Genomic DNA, 19,908 nt, shown 5'->3' with positions numbered 1-19,908 from the left:
GCAATTAGACTTTCAACCCTCCTTAATGAGACTGTTCAGAAGAAATGGGTGAGGAAGTTGACAAATTATGCTCAAATCATGCCTGATAAAGAAGCAGTGTCCCAAATCCAACAATAGACACCCTAAATGAACTTTCTGGGGGACAGTGTTTTCCAATCAATGAAAGCACACATCATAAAAGATAATACTGCTTCAAAGGAGATGAGGAACTCAACTTGTGGGACAACATAATCAGTTTAGCAAAGACACAATCAAGGTAAAAAACTCTTTCCTACTCAAATGCAATAGGGGAATTTCCATATGCCTGACATACTTCTAAATCAAAAGCCAAGAAATATGAGCACAAGAAAATAACAGCTTTTCTGTCCTACCCAAACTGAAAATTTCTTTAATGTCTTTTAGTTCAAAGCAAACATCATTTTCCTGCTAACTAGTTTTGAAAAAAATTCCTTAGTGAGTAGGATTGCTCTATTTATAAGTAATAAAACTACTAAATATCATCAGGCTTAGAATTAGTTTCCTCAAGAAGCAAATTCACATCACAAAAACCTGGTTTGAGAACCAATGTAAAAGGCTGCAATTAAAGAAAGTATTTGAACAATTTCCAGAAGTATTCAGCACTGGACTAACTGTTCTCAGAGAACTCTATGGAATTCTATCATTAATTACAAGGTGCCAAAAAAAAAAAAAAAAGTCAAATACAACAGTTTGAAAACCCTCATTCATTTATTCTAGCTCATGGAAAATTTTAATCCGTGATCAGATTGTTTGCCATGTTACAAGAAACTTTCTTAATTACCACCACTTTGTTTCCCACACATTCACAGTGAGGTTTCCCTTAACATCAATTATTTAAAATTGTTAAAAAAAAATAGCAAGATCTGTACAAATCATTCCCAAAGCACAGGAAAATTTCTTCTCCTTCAATCTGGCTCAAGAAAAGGAGTCTAACCCACGGGTCAGTTTTGGGGAAAAATGACCATTTCCAAATCATTAAAGAATATGATGGTGTGTGAAGGAATATTTTGCAATTTTAGGATCTATAACATAAAATTTCAATAAAACCAAAAGAAAAACAAAACTCAGATTAAATTAATATTTACAAACATGAAGATATTAACAGAGGTCTGCTTATATGTTTGCCTTTACACTTTTGTTTTGATAACAGAGATGATATAGAACCACACATCGGCTGTGGTCTTAACTGATCCCTTCTCTATATGTGCCTGGCCTGTGGAAGCAATTTTATGAGTAGGCTGGTATTTCTCCAAGTCTCACAGCAGTTCACTTTCAGAATTTTGCAGGATTTCTCAGGTTATTCAGATGACTATTTTCAGAGTACTCAGATGAAGTCAGATAATTAAAACCCCGAGTTTTCGTCAGCTTCATAAGATCCACATAAATTAAAATGTATTGTATATTTTAAATAAGGTATCTGGCTATTGCAACATAAAACAATGGTTCCGAAACTTTCTGAATCAACAGACCATTGCTGATTTTCAAAATTTCTTAGGTAAACTACCATTATTCAGCAAACCCTCAACTGAAAACGCTTTTTATTAAGATTCCATGGATCAGTCTTGTAGTTACTATGAAAATGGAAGGAAGTTCATAAGAACAAGATTACTAACCTTCCAATGACATTTATTGCTTCTTTCCATCTGTTTAACATTTACCTGTTTTTAACTTTGCAATAAGTAGTAACAAACAGCCTGTCTAAATAGAATCTGTTATTAACGGCTAATAAAGTCATTTACCTCATGGGGAAGAAAAAAAAAAAAAAAGGCAGTTCTACTAATTTGTGACAGCTTTTCCCCCTTCCCCCCTTTGCCAGATTCTGACTTGTAGAAAGTTGAAACAAATCCTGAATGCACTCAAAATTTATTGATGGAAAATACACTTGGAGGAAACTACAGCAATTGAAAGTCTCATCATTTTCTTGTTCCATTAATTTTTTTGTAATTTCCAACAGTTAAACAAAAAGGAACACTGCCTTTTCCAGCAGCTGTTTCCGCATTCCAAACAGCTGCCAGATCAGAAATGTTCTCACTCTTCCTGAATTGTACAACCGCGTAACAAATCCACTTGAAAGTCTTTCTGTGGCAAATAAGATCCTTTTTAGGGCAAAGTCAAGCATATGAAGTAGCTCTCTGACAAAACCTCAAACAAAACTGCAGGTTTATAGGCTCTTCATAAAAAATACAAATGATTCACCGTACAGATATTTTTTTAATGGTTTCATGAGAGCAAAATAGGAATGCCCATAAATAGCCCCAAGAGAAGAAGAGTTACTGCAATTATTTTAGTTAATTGCAATATGCAATTCAATAGCAAAGCGGTCTATGCAAATAGGTTTTTTTCTACTTATTCACTTAAAAGTTCAGTAATAGTTATGGTTTAAAACTTCAACTGAGTAAAGACAGGTGAAGCAATGAAAACATCCACATTAGCAAAAGACTGCTTCCATGTTACTACAGAAAACTTGATTTTAGTCCTTTAAGAGTTCAATTAACCCTCCTCTGCCAGTTTAATATACTCTGGACAGAGAAAGTATAACTACACCTGACCCTTGCTGTGACATGAGACTGTTCTAATCCAGGAAGCAGCATGCTCACAGCAGCCGTATCTTGGTCTTGGGCTGTTAAACGAACCTTTCTGACAGAATTAAGGAAGACTTCATTTGCATATAAGGAAAATTCAGGAATCAGTGGTTTTCAGCCTGAGGGGTCCATGGACTACTTCTAATGTGTCTGCAGAAGATAACTAAGAAATCCAGCCAATTAGTAGAAGTCTTCAGTTGCCTATCTTCGAACTGTAAGAATTAGAACTAAAATAATTTTGACAGGAGGTGAATTCAGTTTCTCTACTGTACTCTTTACATACAAAGGGTTGTTCCAGCTGTGAATTCTGTGCATGTGACAATGCTCACAGGAAGCAAACTCCTTAATGTGTATCTCATTCTGGACTTAAAAGTTCTGATAATGAACATCATGCTTTTCAACCAAAATTTTTTTCAAATAAAACTTGCCGCCAAACCCAAATTTATTACCAAAAACAAGACTATCATAATCACTACGAACAACATCACCAGATTCTACCTTCTAACATAGGAAGTCACTAAATATACTTGTTATTAACTGCAGACATTAGAACAAAACCCAAATGGAACATGCTCAGTATCTCAAAAACTCCTTTTTAAACTACTTTGCTGAACTGATATCCAGTGGAAAATAGCAAACTCAATTTTAGTTTTGCTGTTTGGAAACACATATAATACATGCAATTTTTGGAAGTCCTTCTGTCATAAAATTAGAGAAGGGTAAACAATTACAGAAAAAAAAGCTCTTTTACAGGTCTCCTAAATTTCATTATGGTTTCCTGTCTTTCTGAACCATGAAGAAATGACATTCTTTTTACCTGTGATCCCAACATAAGCATCATTTTACAGATCTTATCCAATGTCTAATTGTACATAAAGCACAAAATAATTAATTTTCAGTATGCTAAATGTAACAACTAATTAATATCCCACAAATTTTTTCAGCTCATGAATATGTAAATATCAGCTTGCTAATCAAGTTTTAAGTACATGCCTTCAGTGCAAAGAGCAGTAAAAAAAATTTAATTTTATAGCTATGAAGCTCAAAGCTAAGGCTCAGCAATCATTCTAATACAGTTACAACAGGAAATTCAAATCTTGATTGTGTTAACCAAAAAAAGATTTTAGATTTTTCTTTTTAACCCATCAGGTGCAAACTAACAGAAGCATTTCTGACAGCGATAGAAACTATACAAGCAAAATTTGGCAATGCTTAAAACATGTCAGTGATGGAAGAATCCCTCCACCTCACAGCTATTAGCCCTAACTTAAGTGTATGCTGAAACTATTTCTCAACTCTATCTGAAGTTATAACATGTAAATTCCCAGAACAGTGTTGGTCAGTGCAGAAACTAGCCTTATGCACAAATTATTTCTATACTAACACTCAGAAATATACTTTTATATGACATCACCCAGTGGAATCATTATTGATATTTAAATGCAACTCTTCCATACTACCATGAATAAAACATTTGAATTTCAGCACTGTACTTCAATGCACATTTGATAAAAAAACCAGGCAGACAAAAAGACATATATACAGATTATGCATGTAAACTTACAAAAATAAATTTGTTTACCTTTTAGAAGAGCTACTTTAGCAATAGGTTCATTTAGGTCTTGGTCATCCATCTGGGCATCTAAAAAAAACCAAACCCACACTTTTCAGAGAGCAGGTAGACTGCAGACAGCTTTCCTATATGCATTCTTTAAGCAAAGGGAAGCTTTTACGTTATTCTCACTTTACAACAGTTAATTATGAAGCTGCAAAATAGACAATAATGCTCTAAACTTGTATCTGGCTCTGCATAATACACACCTTCTCTACTCTTTCAGAAAACGCTCATGATCAAGTGATTTAATTCAAACTAATTAGATGTTACAGAAACCTCAGTTAAACGCTTACCTGTAGTGTCGTCGCTGCTTTTTTCTTTGCTTGGACTAAGAGTGTCTGACAAATCAGATTCTTTGACTCTTGCTTGATTCTCTGTAAGAGACAAGGAAAATCAACTACAATCAGTAAATGCTTTGTTCAGTCTCTTAATCATAATTTCTTCTATACATCTATTTATTTAACTACTGCTAAACGTCAATAGAAAACAACTTAGTTGAAGAAACACTTAAAAACCTGGTGGTTGTTTATTTCTTTGAAAATCTGGGCTAAAATGGATTCAGCATCACTAAAGTCATTAATCTAGCCTTGCATCTAATAGGGGATGCAACTCCCTCATGCACAGCTTGAACTTTTGTTAAAGCTGTATTCTTGCCAGTTGGAACTCTGTGCAAAAGCTGATTCAATCAGGGAACAAATAAGAAAAGAAAACTAGAACAATGCAGATACTGTAACAAGTCAGAAAGAAACTGCTGTTAAGAATAAAACTGTGCTTCAGTATTTTGGACAAATAAAATAATAGCAACAAGTCTTGTATATACATACTGTTAAAAAGAAGTGTCATATGAACCAGTAAAGAATCACAGCGATATAAATTAATACACTAATTTCTAAAAAGAATTTTCAGTTCAAATCATATTAAGAGAAGGCAGTCTATATCCTTTCCACCAAAAAATACTTCAATGAAATACCTGTTCATATACAATTCACCACATTACATGCAGCTTAGTGAAGCCACACAGTTGTTTGGTTTTTTGTTTGTTTGGTTTTTTTTACCAGTTCTAGATTTTTAATGGAGACCAGGCATTTTCAAAAGGTGAGTGGACTTAGTTATACTAGTGCATCCTTTTCCCACACAGAATTATCCCTGACTCAGAGTTTAGATACTTTATGAGGCTGTAATTTTTTTTTTTTTTTTTTCTGTTAAATAACCACTCCAGTTTAGTTCTGATGGGTCCATTAAGAGAGGCACACCATCTCTGGTGTGGGCAAACCCAGTAAGTCTATCAGCGGGGAACCATGTCACCAACATGCAGGTGAGGTTACACATAATGAAGTCCTTCTTGGCTGACTATGCAGAGCCTTGATTTGACAGCAGCATTGCTGCCCACCTACACATTAACAGAGGTTTACTCTTGGATCTGAAGTTCCAGGTCGAAAGATACATATAAAAAGGCATCATTACAACATTCCTAGTATACAGACTTTACTTCTACCACACATGCAGAAAAGCACAGTGAACAAATAATTTCTTCACATATAGATACTGTAGATGCAACAAAAAAGTACCAGGACATGGAAAGATGCACAGCAATAAATAAATAAAGTGTTGTTATACCAATAGTGTTAATATATGAAAATATGTAAAAAACCAAAGGAGTAATGAGAAAGCTTGCGTGCATTGTTTTTTCAAATAACAAGAGAATAAATAAAACTAATCACCCCAAAATGAAAGAAGTTAAGCAAAAACTGAAGACAACCTGTGCACCGACACGGGGAAATTAGCAAGATTACAAAACACAGACAGGTTAATAGAAAAATGAGTTTTCTACATCTAACATGAAAAGTTTTCTAGTTCTCTGTGCCAGAATAACATCCATTTGTACATGAAACACAAGGCAGCAAGTACAAACAAAGCAGCTGATCAAGAGCCAAACTCTTCCAATCCTAATGTAACTGAAATCACTGGGGAGCAAGAAGTGGAAAGCACCCATACGCTTAAAGCACATTAGGGGTTCAGACCTGGCAGCTATTCCAAACATCTCTCTCATGACTTCAGCAGACTTCAAAGCTCATCATGACTGGAGTAGTTAAAAACTTGATGTTTGGGGGTGGTTCTTTGCTAAAACAAAAAGGGTACTTGCCTGTTTTTAGATATTAGTTAGGAAGCTTATTCCTAAAGACATTACGATACAAAGCATTTTACATGTAGCATACAGAATCAAGCTCACAAGATTGCCATTAAAACTGTAACAATTACTAAACCAAGTAATACATTCTTTTTAAAGTATTAAGAAAAGTATATCCTAAAAGCCTCACCCATGTCGTTTATATTAGTGGCCAATCCAGAAGCGCTAAGCTGAGCAGTATCTGTATCCAACTAACTTTACCATATCTGGTCATACATGGGAAACACAGCTTTCTTGCTCTGTGCGAAACAGGAGGAACAGCGCAAGTTCCAACTGCTGCCTTAATTCTCTCTTCCCCCACCTCCCCCTCATACTCCCCTCCCACCCACCCTCGGGTACACCAGCTTCTTCCTCCCTCCTGTCCTCCTCCCCCTGAAACACGGAACAGGATTAGGCACCAGAGGAAAGATGCATCAGTGTCTACATCTGAGACAGCAGAAGTTTAGAAACCTGCTTCCTGTTCTGGAACCAGAGTCATAAGCACAAAACTCTTTCCTATACTATGTTATTTCACGGCAGTTATCCCTATTTCCCATAATAAAGCTGAGCTGAATATAGACAAAATGATGAAGTATATTAAAATGTGTTGACATCATACTTACTTGGTGAGTTAGAATATATTAACAAACACTAAAAATAGCTCACTGCTTTGCAAGATAACTGGCATCCAAGTGTTACGTTACAGTTATTGTATGCATTCTTTTGCCAAATATGGCATGTTGTCTATAGCTTACTCACATACGGAAACAAATTAAAGGTGCAATTTCATACATTGAGGTAAGAGAAGATAAACTGAAAAGTCTCTAAAATACCAGAACTTTTAACAAGCTAACATTTATTCAATACAATAATACTTTTCAGAAGGACAGAGGATAAACAAATGAGTTAGTATGTCTAGATATTAATAAAAAGCTACAAAAGTGGAGTCAGCCTACAAGTCCAAACAATCTTACATTATTAGACACATAGGAAATACTGATCTGCACACTTTGTAGCATTCCTGATTTTGGCCCTGTAAGATATGGCTGTTCCTTGACAAGAGAAATCTTTCCTAATTAGCTCCTTGTATTTTACTTGTTTTATACAGAAAAGAGTAGAGATACACAGATACATTTTACTTAGGAAAGGCACGTTTAGGAGTTTAATAGTTATTTTAAAGTTATGAGGGTGTAAGTTAGGAAGAAGTCAAATTGAAATACACTTTTATTTAAAACTTAAAATGAGACCAAATATTATTTCTATTTAGTCCTACAATAAAAACAAAAACTGGTTTGAAATTTATGCAGACACTAAAGTTTTAAATCAATTTACAAAAACTATTATATTTTAATTTTTTTTAAGGTGCACATTCAGGCAAGGACTCATTAAAAACCGAGACTAGCATTTCATGCACTCAATCTTCAAAAATTGTTTCCTTTAAATCTTTTTACCCTATGATAGTATTTGGAGCAGAGTTCAATAAACAATATACCTTCCCTTCATTGATTTTTTTCTTAAGCGAGTATTCAACAAAACTCAAAACTGCTAGTTTAAGACAGAACATGCACTGAAATGACACAAAAAACATGCTTCAAAAACAGTTAAATAATCCAGAAGTCTAACCTTTCAAAAGCTTTGTTTCTTCCACTTTGGTTAGATGTCCTTCATCTATGATCTTGTCTGCCAAACAAAATAAGTGTTACTTTCCAAGCTCAAATTAAGCAAGCTTTTCCCTGCATGCATCTACGTAGACTACATTCCATGACCAAATTAAAAGCTGATAATATTACTTCCTACTCAGGCTTGAACAAAAACTTTATTCTGGCATGGAATAATGAGACAGAGCACACGAGTCTACCAGAACTTTGTGATAAAGTACATAATTATTTCTTCTGCAATTTATTAGCTTATATTATTAATGCTTCAGTTCACTAATGAGAAGTTAGGAAAATTAATTTTTATGAACTTTAAAAAAAATCTAACTGGGAATAATAAATAATTAATACATTTCTCAAGTTAGTAATCAAAAAAAGGAATTCTAAGAGCCAGTTGCCTGACACAGATATCCACCTGATACAGCAGAAATCTAGAAACACCACAGTAAAACAGCAACTGAGAAGCCACCTCCACATCACAACAGCTTTAACAGTGCCTATGAAAGGTACACAGAAATAGCCTTTCTTAGCTTAAAACTTTGAGAGCTGCACAAACTTCCAAAAAATTGTGCATGCACCACATTCAGGTTCACAAAAATTGAGTTTACATATAGCATTCACAGGAAAGTCTATTCATGTATGTCAGGTGCACAAAACCCTAAACCATGGAATTTGAAACTAGATTGCTAAATTAATCCTAACTCCAGCTAGGACATGAAGGCAGACTGTAAGACCAAGGGAAGAACAGGTCTGGCTTAATCAAAGACACTAAAAGAACTATTGAACCATTAATTAATTACTTTTTTGGAGGAGATTTCATTATTTCAAATTCCTTAAGAACCGCCTAGTGATGCCAACGCGCAAAATTATCGAGGGTCACGTATCTTACAGATCACATCATCAATTTCTACGCAGTAGATCTTGCAATTTAGACAATGTTGAAAGCTGTTGACATCCACTGAAAGACCAGGCTTAAAGCTGCCTCTGCCTCCACTCTGCAGTCTCCCTGCTGGACTTCTAACAGCCAGGCAGGCAACTGAGTTTGCTGGTTACCCCGTGTAATATTAACAGGTAACTGAGACGCAGAGGAGACTGGATGAACAGCACATACAGGAGAGTGAAGATTAAGGAAGCTGGATGACAGTAAATCCTTTTCAAATTTTTAATTAAAAAAAAAAAAAAAAAAAAAAAAGGAGCTTCAGTCAGCATTTCCAGCTTCAAGTAGCTCTGAAGGTGAAGAAGTCTCTGTACTCCTTCAATGGCATGTTGCTGTAACCACGACAATCTAAAGCCAGAGGAAGGACAAGATTTGCAGGGAGATATCTTTTTCAACCCTAGATAGTAGACAAGCTTTCAGACAAAAAAACCCCAGAGGTCTGAGGAAGGGTTTGCATGGCCAAAAGCTTTTCCTGTCCCCTTCCCTCCCCTACAGCCAGAAAAACCAGTCTAAAAGAGATATTCCCTCCATCTACTTTTATCTACAAATATTGCCGTGCATATCGGTAACATTTGACAAATACTGCTTCAGAAACACACTGAACAGCACACTGGATTTTCAGGCTTGGCTTCAGGTCTCAAGCAACTGTAGGAGATCACTCATCACCCAAGTTCAGAACAGTCTCGAGTTCGTCAGAGCTGGAGAGAGTCCCTGTGCCTAGGCTGAGGAAGGCACCGCAGTGGGAATCAAGTTACTGCAGCCACAAGTGAAGAGTTACTGAGTGATATCATGAGCTCTCTTCCATTAAAAAAAAAAAAAAAAAAAAAAAAAAAAAAAAAATCTAAACAAAAGTCTTCATATGTGATTATTCCAGGACTCAGCTGAGACTGGAAGCAGCAAGGAAGGCAACAAGAAAGCAGCTGAGGAATTCTGCCCGTATGTCTGAAAAAGTTAGCTGATTGCAGAAAAACATACACTCAAAGTAGCTATCAACTGCTTGATCCGAAGGGGTAACACCTCATCTATGCTAGACTGTTAGCTTAAAATAGGCTTCTATAATCAGTTTACAGAAGAAAACTTACTTAGCATTAGGAATTGCTGGATCTTAGAGTTTTCACAATTCAGTAACTGTTAAAACCAGAATAATTATAGTACAAACCAAAGAAACTAGTCTTCTTGACCTGGATGTTTTTCCTAACTGAAACCTTTGCAGAAGCTTTTTACACTTTTAAGAATTCTCAATTCCTATGATTAAAAAAAATGCACAGACATAATGGTTTTTTTCTTTTCCATGGTGGCTTACTGTTTTCTAATGTCGATTATGAATTTCAAAATTTGTACAAAAGTTTTCTTCTTGATGCTACTTCTTCAGCAAAGAACTTCAGCAGTAACACACAAGTTCCCTTGCCCAGTGTGACCCAAAGCTGGTACAGCCAGTATTTTTCACTTGGTGGCTGACATTTCTCCTAACTTAGAAAACAAGTAAGCTTTCTCTGTGTTTTAAGAATGTTAACATTCGTATATTTCAAAGCCAACAAAAAAGAGTTTATTTCAACGCATCTGTGTATATTTAGATAATTAACAGAAAATGGGATGTTGATGTCGTAGAACTAAATAGAATCTTATTCTGCACTCTGTTACCACCCTAGTCACTAATGGCAGAATCCAGACAACAATCAGAAAGTAAAGGTAGACATATCTTTAAAACTTTGCCTTTTCAGACCTCTGCATCTTTTCATATCACTATTTCAGAAAACTTCATAAACTTGATTGATTTTTTTTTTTTTAAATCAATCCACATTTTCCCTGAGTCAAGATGTGCATTTTTGGCTATCAAAGTATAAATTAGGGTGAGGATTGTAGCTTTAATTTCTGGCACAATCTTTACTTTCATGCTATCCAGTCACTACTTAACAGAAAGCAAACAGTTACTGATACATACAATAAATAATACTAATTTTTACTGAACCAATCTGCTTTGAAGTTAAGCTTTCAGTTCATCTTTGTGAAAGTTTGTGTTTCTTTTTGCTGATGAATGCAGTTCAAAGGCAGCTTTCCTTTAGGGTTTCTAGGCATTTCCTATCTTTTCAATTTAAGAACTCCGTTTTAGATTTAGGTTCCCTATCACCATGTGTAATATAATAGTTAAGATCTATTAACATTACAACAATTACTTACATAACATGCCCCCAATACATTTATGTTTTTGTATCAAATTATTCTTTGAAGGAGGCCAGGTTTCAAGACCAATGAAAGGAAACCCAGCCCTCAGCACACAAATTTCAAACCATCTGAAAAAAGTGATACTGAGCAGCTTTAACTTTACTTGCCACCTGCAGGTCATAAATTAATGGAAAAGTTGAAAATAGCCATTCAATCCATCCAAAAACTCCATTTTAGATAGATAAATTTAAAAATATCAAAAACTTAGCAAAAAAGCAAAAATTGACTTGCATTTAAAATCATAAATGCAAAAAATCACAAAACAAGGAAAAAAAGCACACAAATAAAGAAGAGTCAGATTGGAGTGAAAGATAGGAAGCTAGCAGGGCACCAAATCTCTCTTTCGTCTATACATCATCACCATTTTTGGTAATAACTCATATCATGTACTAATCAAAAAGAAGCACCATGATTTTTGCTGTTGATGTCACGGGTTTTCACCAGTGGTTACTAAAAAAAAAAGTTATGAAATGAGCAACAAGTGAACTGGATGTAATAATGATCAGAAAGTAACAGACTTTCCAGATCATTCAGAGCAAGATTTCATAACATTCTACAGATGTTGTAGATCACGACAGGTTACTGGATGATACCGTGAGCCATATTCTGCTTCAAAAATAAAAATAAATAAAAAATACTAAAACCTACAGAAGCCAGATTTTACAAACAATGCTACCTAAGTTAAGCATTCAAACTGCATTGCAAGTAAGATTTAGTGTCCTGTTGTTTCTCCCCCACCAAAAAAATTCTAGCTTTAGTACCTTGACAGGTCTTGACTGCTCTTAACTGATAACACTTTCAACTGTCCTATACCTCTGTAGCAACTGTTTCTATAGAATACTAGACTGTTTAATCATCTAATTTTCCTTCTGCTATCTTACGTACTCCACTTTTTGACTCAAGCTGGTTTTCCTCATTTCTCTGCTTGTGCTTTCCCAATTCAAGTGCTTCTTCCCCAGAACTATGGAGATGCACACTTTCCCTGCTGTACCAGCACAAGTCAGAACCTTCTCTTCTAGACAAACTGTATGGTTGTCTCAATTTTCCTTTCTTTTTAGATTTCTCCTATGGTTTGCAGATCCTATAGTTTTAATTCCTCTGCTTCTATTACAAAACAGCAAACCCTACATAACACAACTTCAGTGTGTGACTCCTATTTCTAGGATTTTTTCTTTGTATTATTATTTTTTAAATAATAAACCTGCTCCTCTCCCAATACCTAAACCTCTGGGCAAAAAAACCATAATGTATAGTTCATCATATAATACTCTCTCAATATTGCTGATCTTTATGATATTATTTTCCATTCCAGTGGTATTTGCTGCAAGTCTTTTCCGGAATTCCAGTTCCTTGCAATCTCTGAACTATGATTTTTCTCCCCATTAGTTCCCAACCTTCACTGCTGCAGAGAGCAAAGAGTAGGAGTAGGACTGAAGGGTAGCACTTACTTACAAAATGAAAATAGTAGATGCCACAGTTTGCAGTTTTTTAACCTATGATTTTGTGGGGCCTGACTAAACATGTTTGAATTTGGAAAAGGCAAACTTTCAGTCTAGGAATAAATACACCAGTTGCTGACTTGGAATCTTTTTTGGTTTTGATTAGATAGTAAAAAATTACACTGTCGCAAAAAATGCAGATTACTGAACCCTCTGAACTCGTATTCATTCTTTTAAAAATGAGGCAATCGAGGCCTTACAGTGTCTTTACTCTAGCTTTCAATCTCTCAAAGGGAGGCATAAGTAAATTGATCTTTATTTTATTCTCTTATTACTACTTCAGTTGCATGTTAGAATCTTTTACTAGATCCTGATGGTCACTTTTGCTTCTCAGTAGTGACAAGACTGGTAACGGTGATACTAATATAAGTTTTGCTAAAATAGGTTAAGCTAACATCCAAACAATGAAAACAGGCAACCAATTTGTATTTGAACATCATTCCGCGTACTCTTCATTTTCACTCTAGACAGAAAAATATTTTTACTCAAATATTTAACTTCAGTTCATTTTTATGTACTGAATAAAGAAGATTTATACAAGGTCTTGGCAAAATTTAAAATTACTTTAAACTTCAACCTGACAGAAGACAGCTACCAGTCATTCACTTTTTAAAAAGTAATTCATTTTTTTCAAATAAATATTTTAAATTTTCTTAGACAAACATTAGCAGTATCCTGTTATTCAGTTATAGCACTGCAATCCATATCACAAGGAGTGAAGTCAAATAAGTCTGTTACACCTCCTTATTGAAGTTTAAAAGGGAAAGGAAGAGTCCAATGGGCATAATGTCAAAAAAAACCCAACCTGCCTTATTTCTGCTTATAAATACTTCTCTCTGCTCAACTTTTGGTACATAATTTCCGTAAACTCTTAAGTCAAAAAAATAATTCTTTATGCTACAAAGGAGTTTTCTTTGAAGTTTAATAGCACTTTTCTCTCTTCATCCTAATGATATTTTTCTCTCAGTGGACAAAAAGTATTAACATCTTAAGTTTTTCTTTAATTATAGTTATGCAGACTGCGCTGTTTCAGTACTCATTTTCAAAAGCCACTTGCTTCGAAAAACATGTTTTTTATTCCAGAATAGCACGTCGTAAGATTGGTATTACATATTTATGTTCTATTTTTCTTAAAAGAATCTCTTATATTTCTACATAAAAATTAAGGTCTTGTTTTCCTTTTTGTTCTTTGCAACAACTAATTTGAAGAATGTGTAAGACCTTTAATTATCAGATAAATTATAGATATGTGAAATGAAGAAAAGACATCATTACCTTATCTCTGTCCTACTGCTGCCTGTGATGTTTGCTTCAAGTGTTAGGCTTTCAACTTCTTAATTTGTAACAGGTGAAAAATTACACTCAGTTTTAAACACCATGTGGCAACATTACCACCCTTTTATTGGTCAGAGGACAATAATGGATTAACTGGTAAGAAGAGACAATGTGATCATCACTTTGCAAGAGCAAAGGTATCTTACTACTACAGGCATCTGCTTAATATCACAGTGCCACAATTCTATGCTTAGAAAATTTCTGCTACTACAGAAATATTAAATAGTAGTGACAAATCCTGTCTTTTATCCACCTTTTCTGGTTTTCTGTTGTTTTTAAAGCAAATGTGATGAATACTCTTGTACTCACTCTGACATTCTATGAACTGATGAATAAAAGTGCAGTCCCCTCCACTCTTTGAAAGAAAGTGCTCTAGTAAAGAAAGAAACACTTAAGTTTACATCTTCTTATTTTCAAATTGATGCAACAAAAAATTTGAAAGGTATATCAACAATATTTGTAATTGTATATTTACAGTGAATTTTTGAAATCTGAGTTAATATGCAAGCAGACAAGACGTAATTGAAATGATGTCCGAGTGATATTAGAAAACAGATTACTCTTTTGAACTGATTAGAAGAAAGAAGTACTTTATCTGCATTTTCAAGGGGTACTTTTAAATAATAAAATCTAATAGCAGTTCTTAAGCATAATAAAAAGCCCCTTACCTCAACAGAAGCTATTTAAAAAAAATAAACCACTTCATTTAATAAAATTTAGTAATACCCAATTATTAAAAGTCCAGACATTCTGCATATGGCATTTGCTGTATTGCTTTTTCAGGTTAGGTGGTGACAAATGACTTCCACTAAATTTCCATTGGCAACTTGGCATGTTTGGCAAAAAAAGATTAATACACATAAGTGATATTTAAATCACAATAAATATAGAATACAGATGATACACTACTGAAACATGCAACTCCATAGCACTGATGCCTCTAGTTCCTCCCATTTGTTAATTCATGATCAGACATGGATAATTGCAAATACCAAATCAAAGCACTGAAGAAATAAGAAACATCTATTTAACCTATATTCTTCGGCTTTTTTTAATTAGCTTTTATTTAGCGTTTAATACATTTTTCTTTAGTTTTCATGTTTATTCTTCATACCTAATACAAATCTTTTCATTTCAAGAGGGTAAGTGTTGCTGAATATCACCCTTTTTACACAAAGTTTCACTGCACAGAAACAACAATTTTTGAAAGGACAGTTCTACAGTAGAGATCCTAAAACTGGGCTCAATTCCCAGGTTTACCCAAGTCTTTCCATATGACCTTGATCAGCTCCCAACTCCATCAGAATCTTGTATCTCTTCAAGTAAAAAGGCGCTAATGCTTCCTTTCTAAAGAACCTCAAAAATCCTTTAGCCTCAAGAGTCTAGCAATCTGAAAAGGCTGATTTTAGTACCGAAACAGACAAAATGTGTTACATTCTAACAAAATTGTTCAATCATTACCTTGTGATATCAGAATCTTAGCTGTTAAGATCCAATCTGTAATACCAAGTTTTAGCATATTTCAAAGTTACTCTAAAAAGTAAACTTTTTTCTAACCCACAAGGACAAGGCTTTTAAAAGACAGCACCACAGCTATAACATTTATTTCCATATTTAAACTTTTTCTTTTTTTTTTTTTTAGCCTTTTTACATGATCCTCTGAGTGACTGTATGCAAATTCCTCATATCTTTTTTATGTAATACATGGCTCTCAAAACTTAAATATGAAAGCCAGGTGTGATGCAACTCACTGAGAAACACACCACTTACTGAAATATCTCAGTTCTAACCCAACATTTATCAGTGGCTTGATGTATAAGCAAGTTACTCTCTTCTGCACCGGAATTTCTGTATGTGCAATGAGAGAAAATGGATGCCTAACTATCATCATCTTAATACACTTTGTTATAAAAAGCCTCTAGAGAGGCTATAACATGACTTCTTAGTTCCTCTACTCAAGAGTACAGATCTTTTAATGTTATGGACAGCCACAGAAAGAAGTAATGTAAAATCCTTATTCTTGCAACGACTAGGTAGTATGACTATAAACATACCTCGAGGACTTGACCTGAACTTCTGAGAGACAGAGACAAAAGGAATCTTAAAAAACATATTGATTTTACACGGTTTTACAATTTTCCTCTGACAGGGGCAGGGGGAAGGTATGTATAACCTGTGTATTCAAATAGAGGAAACTTTTTTTTTTTTTTTTTTTTTTTTTTTTAATTCCCTTACAGGCTATTTAGCACCAAAAAAAAATTTAATTTCTGACGTCTGCCTTCAACTGTGAAGTCTTTTCCTTATGCAAAATACCTACAACCTCTTTCACTGCTGAAGTTGCTGAATCTACATTATAAACTCTAAATTCTTAGCTCTTCTAAAATAATGCAGACTACTCAGCAAAAAAACCAATAACTGCCTCCTGCTGCTTTTAAGAAAACAAAATCCAAAATCTGGCAGAGAAAAATTACTGCCCATCTGTTATTCTACAAGGGCTAGATAAAGGACAGGAAGATACAGAAAGGCACAGACTGTCATGAAAAGACCACAGGCCAGCAAAGCTGTAAAATGCCAAAGAAATGTGGATGGACCAGGTGGGTATAGCAGAGATACAGAAGAATGTGGTACAACAGACAGAATAATGGAAAACTACACTAAAATACAGAATAATAAAATAGCATGGTAGGTGCATGACAGAAAAAGGTGATAAGACTGTATAAACACACAGAAAGACAACTTGAATGAGCAGTTATATGCTGTCTATATTCATAAAGAAATTAGCCGACAGCTTCCTAAAACTCCCAGGTTTAAGTACAAGTTCTACTGTTACTCATAGCATGGAGGAACCTATATTTTCACGTATCCATCCAGATAACATTTTGACTCTTATGCAATCCAAAATAAGTCAAAAAGGGATTGCTTCTTCAACTTTGACAAAAAAGTGAATATCAGTGATATTTATTATAATCAAATAATGAATTCAATTTTGAAATAGTATTTCAGACAATTTTTAAACTCAGACTGATAAGAGATAGCAGTATTTAAAAAACTAACATGACATTCCTACCAACAATTAAAAAAAAAACAAACAAAAATAGTGTTTATTAAAACAACATATCATATTTAGTGTGATGTTACCAATTATTACTCTATAAAACAATATGTATTTGCACTTGAAGCTTCAAAGGTTTTACTATAGGTTTCAACTCAGCTCTAGGCTACTTTCGTTCATAGTACTGCATGGTTTTTTAATAACCTCCAACAACCTAACTTTCAAAAATCTTTTTACGGTTTACTTGGTTAGAATGAAGAATCAAAATCCCTATACAGTACCTCAGTTTTGCTTTGTAAAGAAGTTTACTATTTTGTGGGGTGGAAGATTAAAAAGAAATTAAAAGCAAATTTGTTTCTTAACCATTCTATCAAGCATTAAGAGTATTACCAACCTAAAATTATGCATCAGCAAGATGGAACAATCTATCTAAAAACAAAGTATGGCAGTCCAGAGAACTGGGAACATAAGTCTCCTGCTTGCTAATCTCAGCATGCATCACAGCTAAGTGCCTAAAATGCTAAGACTTTAAGGGATAACTAGTACTTAGATTAAGGGGAGGTTTTTGTACAGTTCCTGTCATTGTTTAACAGATCTCTCCTCCTGCTCCAGATAAGAACCAGACATGAGGTTATGCCATGATTATCTCTTTTACATTGCTATTGGTCTCCCTAGTTAAGAAGCTCTTCATTTATAAAACAAATAAAAAAAAAAGCTAAAAACTAGAGCATAGAGTGTTTTAAAATTTTGTTTCAAAAATGTATACAGTAATCCTTAAATACTGTGAATATTGGTTAAAACCAGGAGTTCTCTATATAGGTACCCCAAACTTCCAACTGATACTACCACCATTCCTCAGAGCTTTCGCTATCCAGCAAGACACAGCAATTGCTGAAGCAAGGTCCATCAAGGAAAAATTTACAATTAATGTAAGAGGTCAAATATATCTTAGCCAACGGAACAATTTAGTGAATTCAGAAGCATAACTGGATTATTCTTTGATATATGTGATATTGGGCATATTCTTACTAATTTTATTCAGAAAACTTCAAGTGTATGTTAAGACACATTAGTTAAAATACTTAGCTTAACTAATTGTCTTTAAAAAGCCTAACAGTTAGTTCACTGTTTTACATAAAGACAGTCCTGAGTTTTAAAAAGTTAGTTTCCGCTGTTTATATATTTTACATAATCACATTTTTCATACGTTATAGTTAGGAAAAAAAAATGTTTTGCTGACTTTACTTACCATACCCAATTTACTAGAAAAATGGTGTATGTCTGTGTTGCAAGGGAAAATAAAATTAAGAGGAAAAAAAGTCAATGAGTTTTCCACTTTCTTGTGTCACAAACCTGATATCATTCAGTAGACTCCTACTGATTCCAGTGAGAGCCCATCAAAAACAAGCAAAAAAAAAAAAAAAAAAAAAAAGACGACTTCCAAGTTGGTTTGTTACATTTTACAGAACTTTCCAAAACCACCTAGACTGAAAGTCTAAGCAAAATATGCTGGTCAGAGGAGTGGACAAATTAAATTTCATTTTTTCTAAGAGAATATTATTCAAAGTAAAACTTTAGAGAACATTTTGAATTTGTTCAACTTCAAACATCAACCGTAAGACAAAAGGTAGCCTTAAGATACACTACCTTTCTCTGTGCTCCCATTAATTTTAGGTATGAAGTCGTCAACTTGTATGCCTAGGATTAAGAAAGGGTATTATTTCTGGAACCAAGCAAAACGGTTTGGGTTTTGTTTCTTTATAAATACAGCATTGTGAAATGCATCTGGCTTTTCATATTACCTCCTCCTTCTAAGTATCTAATCTAATCAAACAAAACAAGCAAAACTTAATGTGTTTTCCTACACTCCAGATCATGTTCCTCTTTGTTCAAACACATAAAAGGTTACTATCACCCAAAGAATTACTGCCTATTACATATGTATATGTATTTTAAAAATCCTTTTTTTTATATATATATGTGTGTGCGTGCGTGTATATATATGTATATAAAAACCCTTCAAAATCTTGGAGCTGAGAGGTGCAAACAGAGCTCTAAATTGAGCAATGAACCAGAAGTCTAAACACTCACAACAGCAGTGCCCTCTACTGGCATTCTGTTATGGCCACATGTCTTTCAATGTTAACAAGTGATACCAAGAAGAATGCACTACTGCAGTAACTGTAAAACATTATTCTTTTGCCACACACCTAGGCTACAAGATTATTACAATGAAAATAATTGAACAGAAAATCTGCAAACCAGCTTGAAACAAGAAACTGATCACACCTACCTAAGCTGTTGTGTTCTTTAAGAGTTTTCTCTTGAAGATGTTCTAACCGTACTGTAAACAGAAGTCCAAGAAAAAGATATTTCACAGATTAAAAGAAAAACAAATAATCAAATTTTCTTCCCCGCTAGTAACTAACCTTGTAAAGCAGTTAGCCGCTCATTGGTGAAGTCATTATCAGCCTGCAAAGCTTCTATTTTTGCTTGAAGCTCTTGCTCTCTCTCTTCCATTTCGTCTATTTTATGCTGCAATTCCTTTTTCTCAGCCAGTCCTTTCTGTTGGATTTCTTCTTGTCTTCCTTCTGCTACCTGCTCAAAAAAGATTTTAAAAATCCCCAAACAAATAAAAATTAACATGTAAAGGAACAGATTTCCTTCATTTTTGTATAACTAAATGTACATAACTAAATGTAAATAAGTAACTGTCTTTGCTAGTCAGATAAAGAAAATGGAAACAACGCAACATTTTTCTACTGTTATTTTTCTATAAATTTCACTTCAAGCACAGTAAGAGAGAAAGAATCTGAAAATATCTT

General features: G+C 34.2%; 1 protein-coding gene across 33 annotated transcripts in view; it reads right to left on the bottom strand.

Moving 5' to 3' along the window:
* The window catches only part of LOC115333444 (sarcolemma associated protein), an 87,520-nt gene that overhangs the window by 16,630 nt on the left and 50,982 nt on the right, over nucleotides 1-19,908 (bottom strand). For 4 of the 33 annotated variants that reach the window (XM_029996362.2, XM_029996361.2, XM_041118872.1 and 1 more), the window contains exons 11-17: nucleotides 19,513-19,681; nucleotides 19,377-19,427; nucleotides 18,731-18,781; nucleotides 14,341-14,403; nucleotides 8,006-8,062; nucleotides 4,509-4,589; nucleotides 4,183-4,242 (exon numbers count right to left, since the gene is read on the bottom strand). In XM_029996362.2, the coding sequence (XP_029852222.1) occupies nucleotides 4,183-4,242; nucleotides 4,509-4,589; nucleotides 8,006-8,062; nucleotides 14,341-14,403; nucleotides 18,731-18,781; nucleotides 19,377-19,427; nucleotides 19,513-19,681 (532 nt within the window). The other 29 variants (XM_029996369.2, XM_029996371.2, XM_029996370.2 and 26 more) reach the window with 17 other exon arrangements.

Source organism: Aquila chrysaetos, chromosome 20 (genome assembly GCF_900496995.4).
Source record: "Aquila chrysaetos chrysaetos chromosome 20, bAquChr1.4, whole genome shotgun sequence".
NCBI lineage: Eukaryota > Metazoa > Chordata > Aves > Accipitriformes > Accipitridae > Aquila > Aquila chrysaetos.
This window is presented reverse-complemented; position numbering and strand designations above follow the sequence as displayed.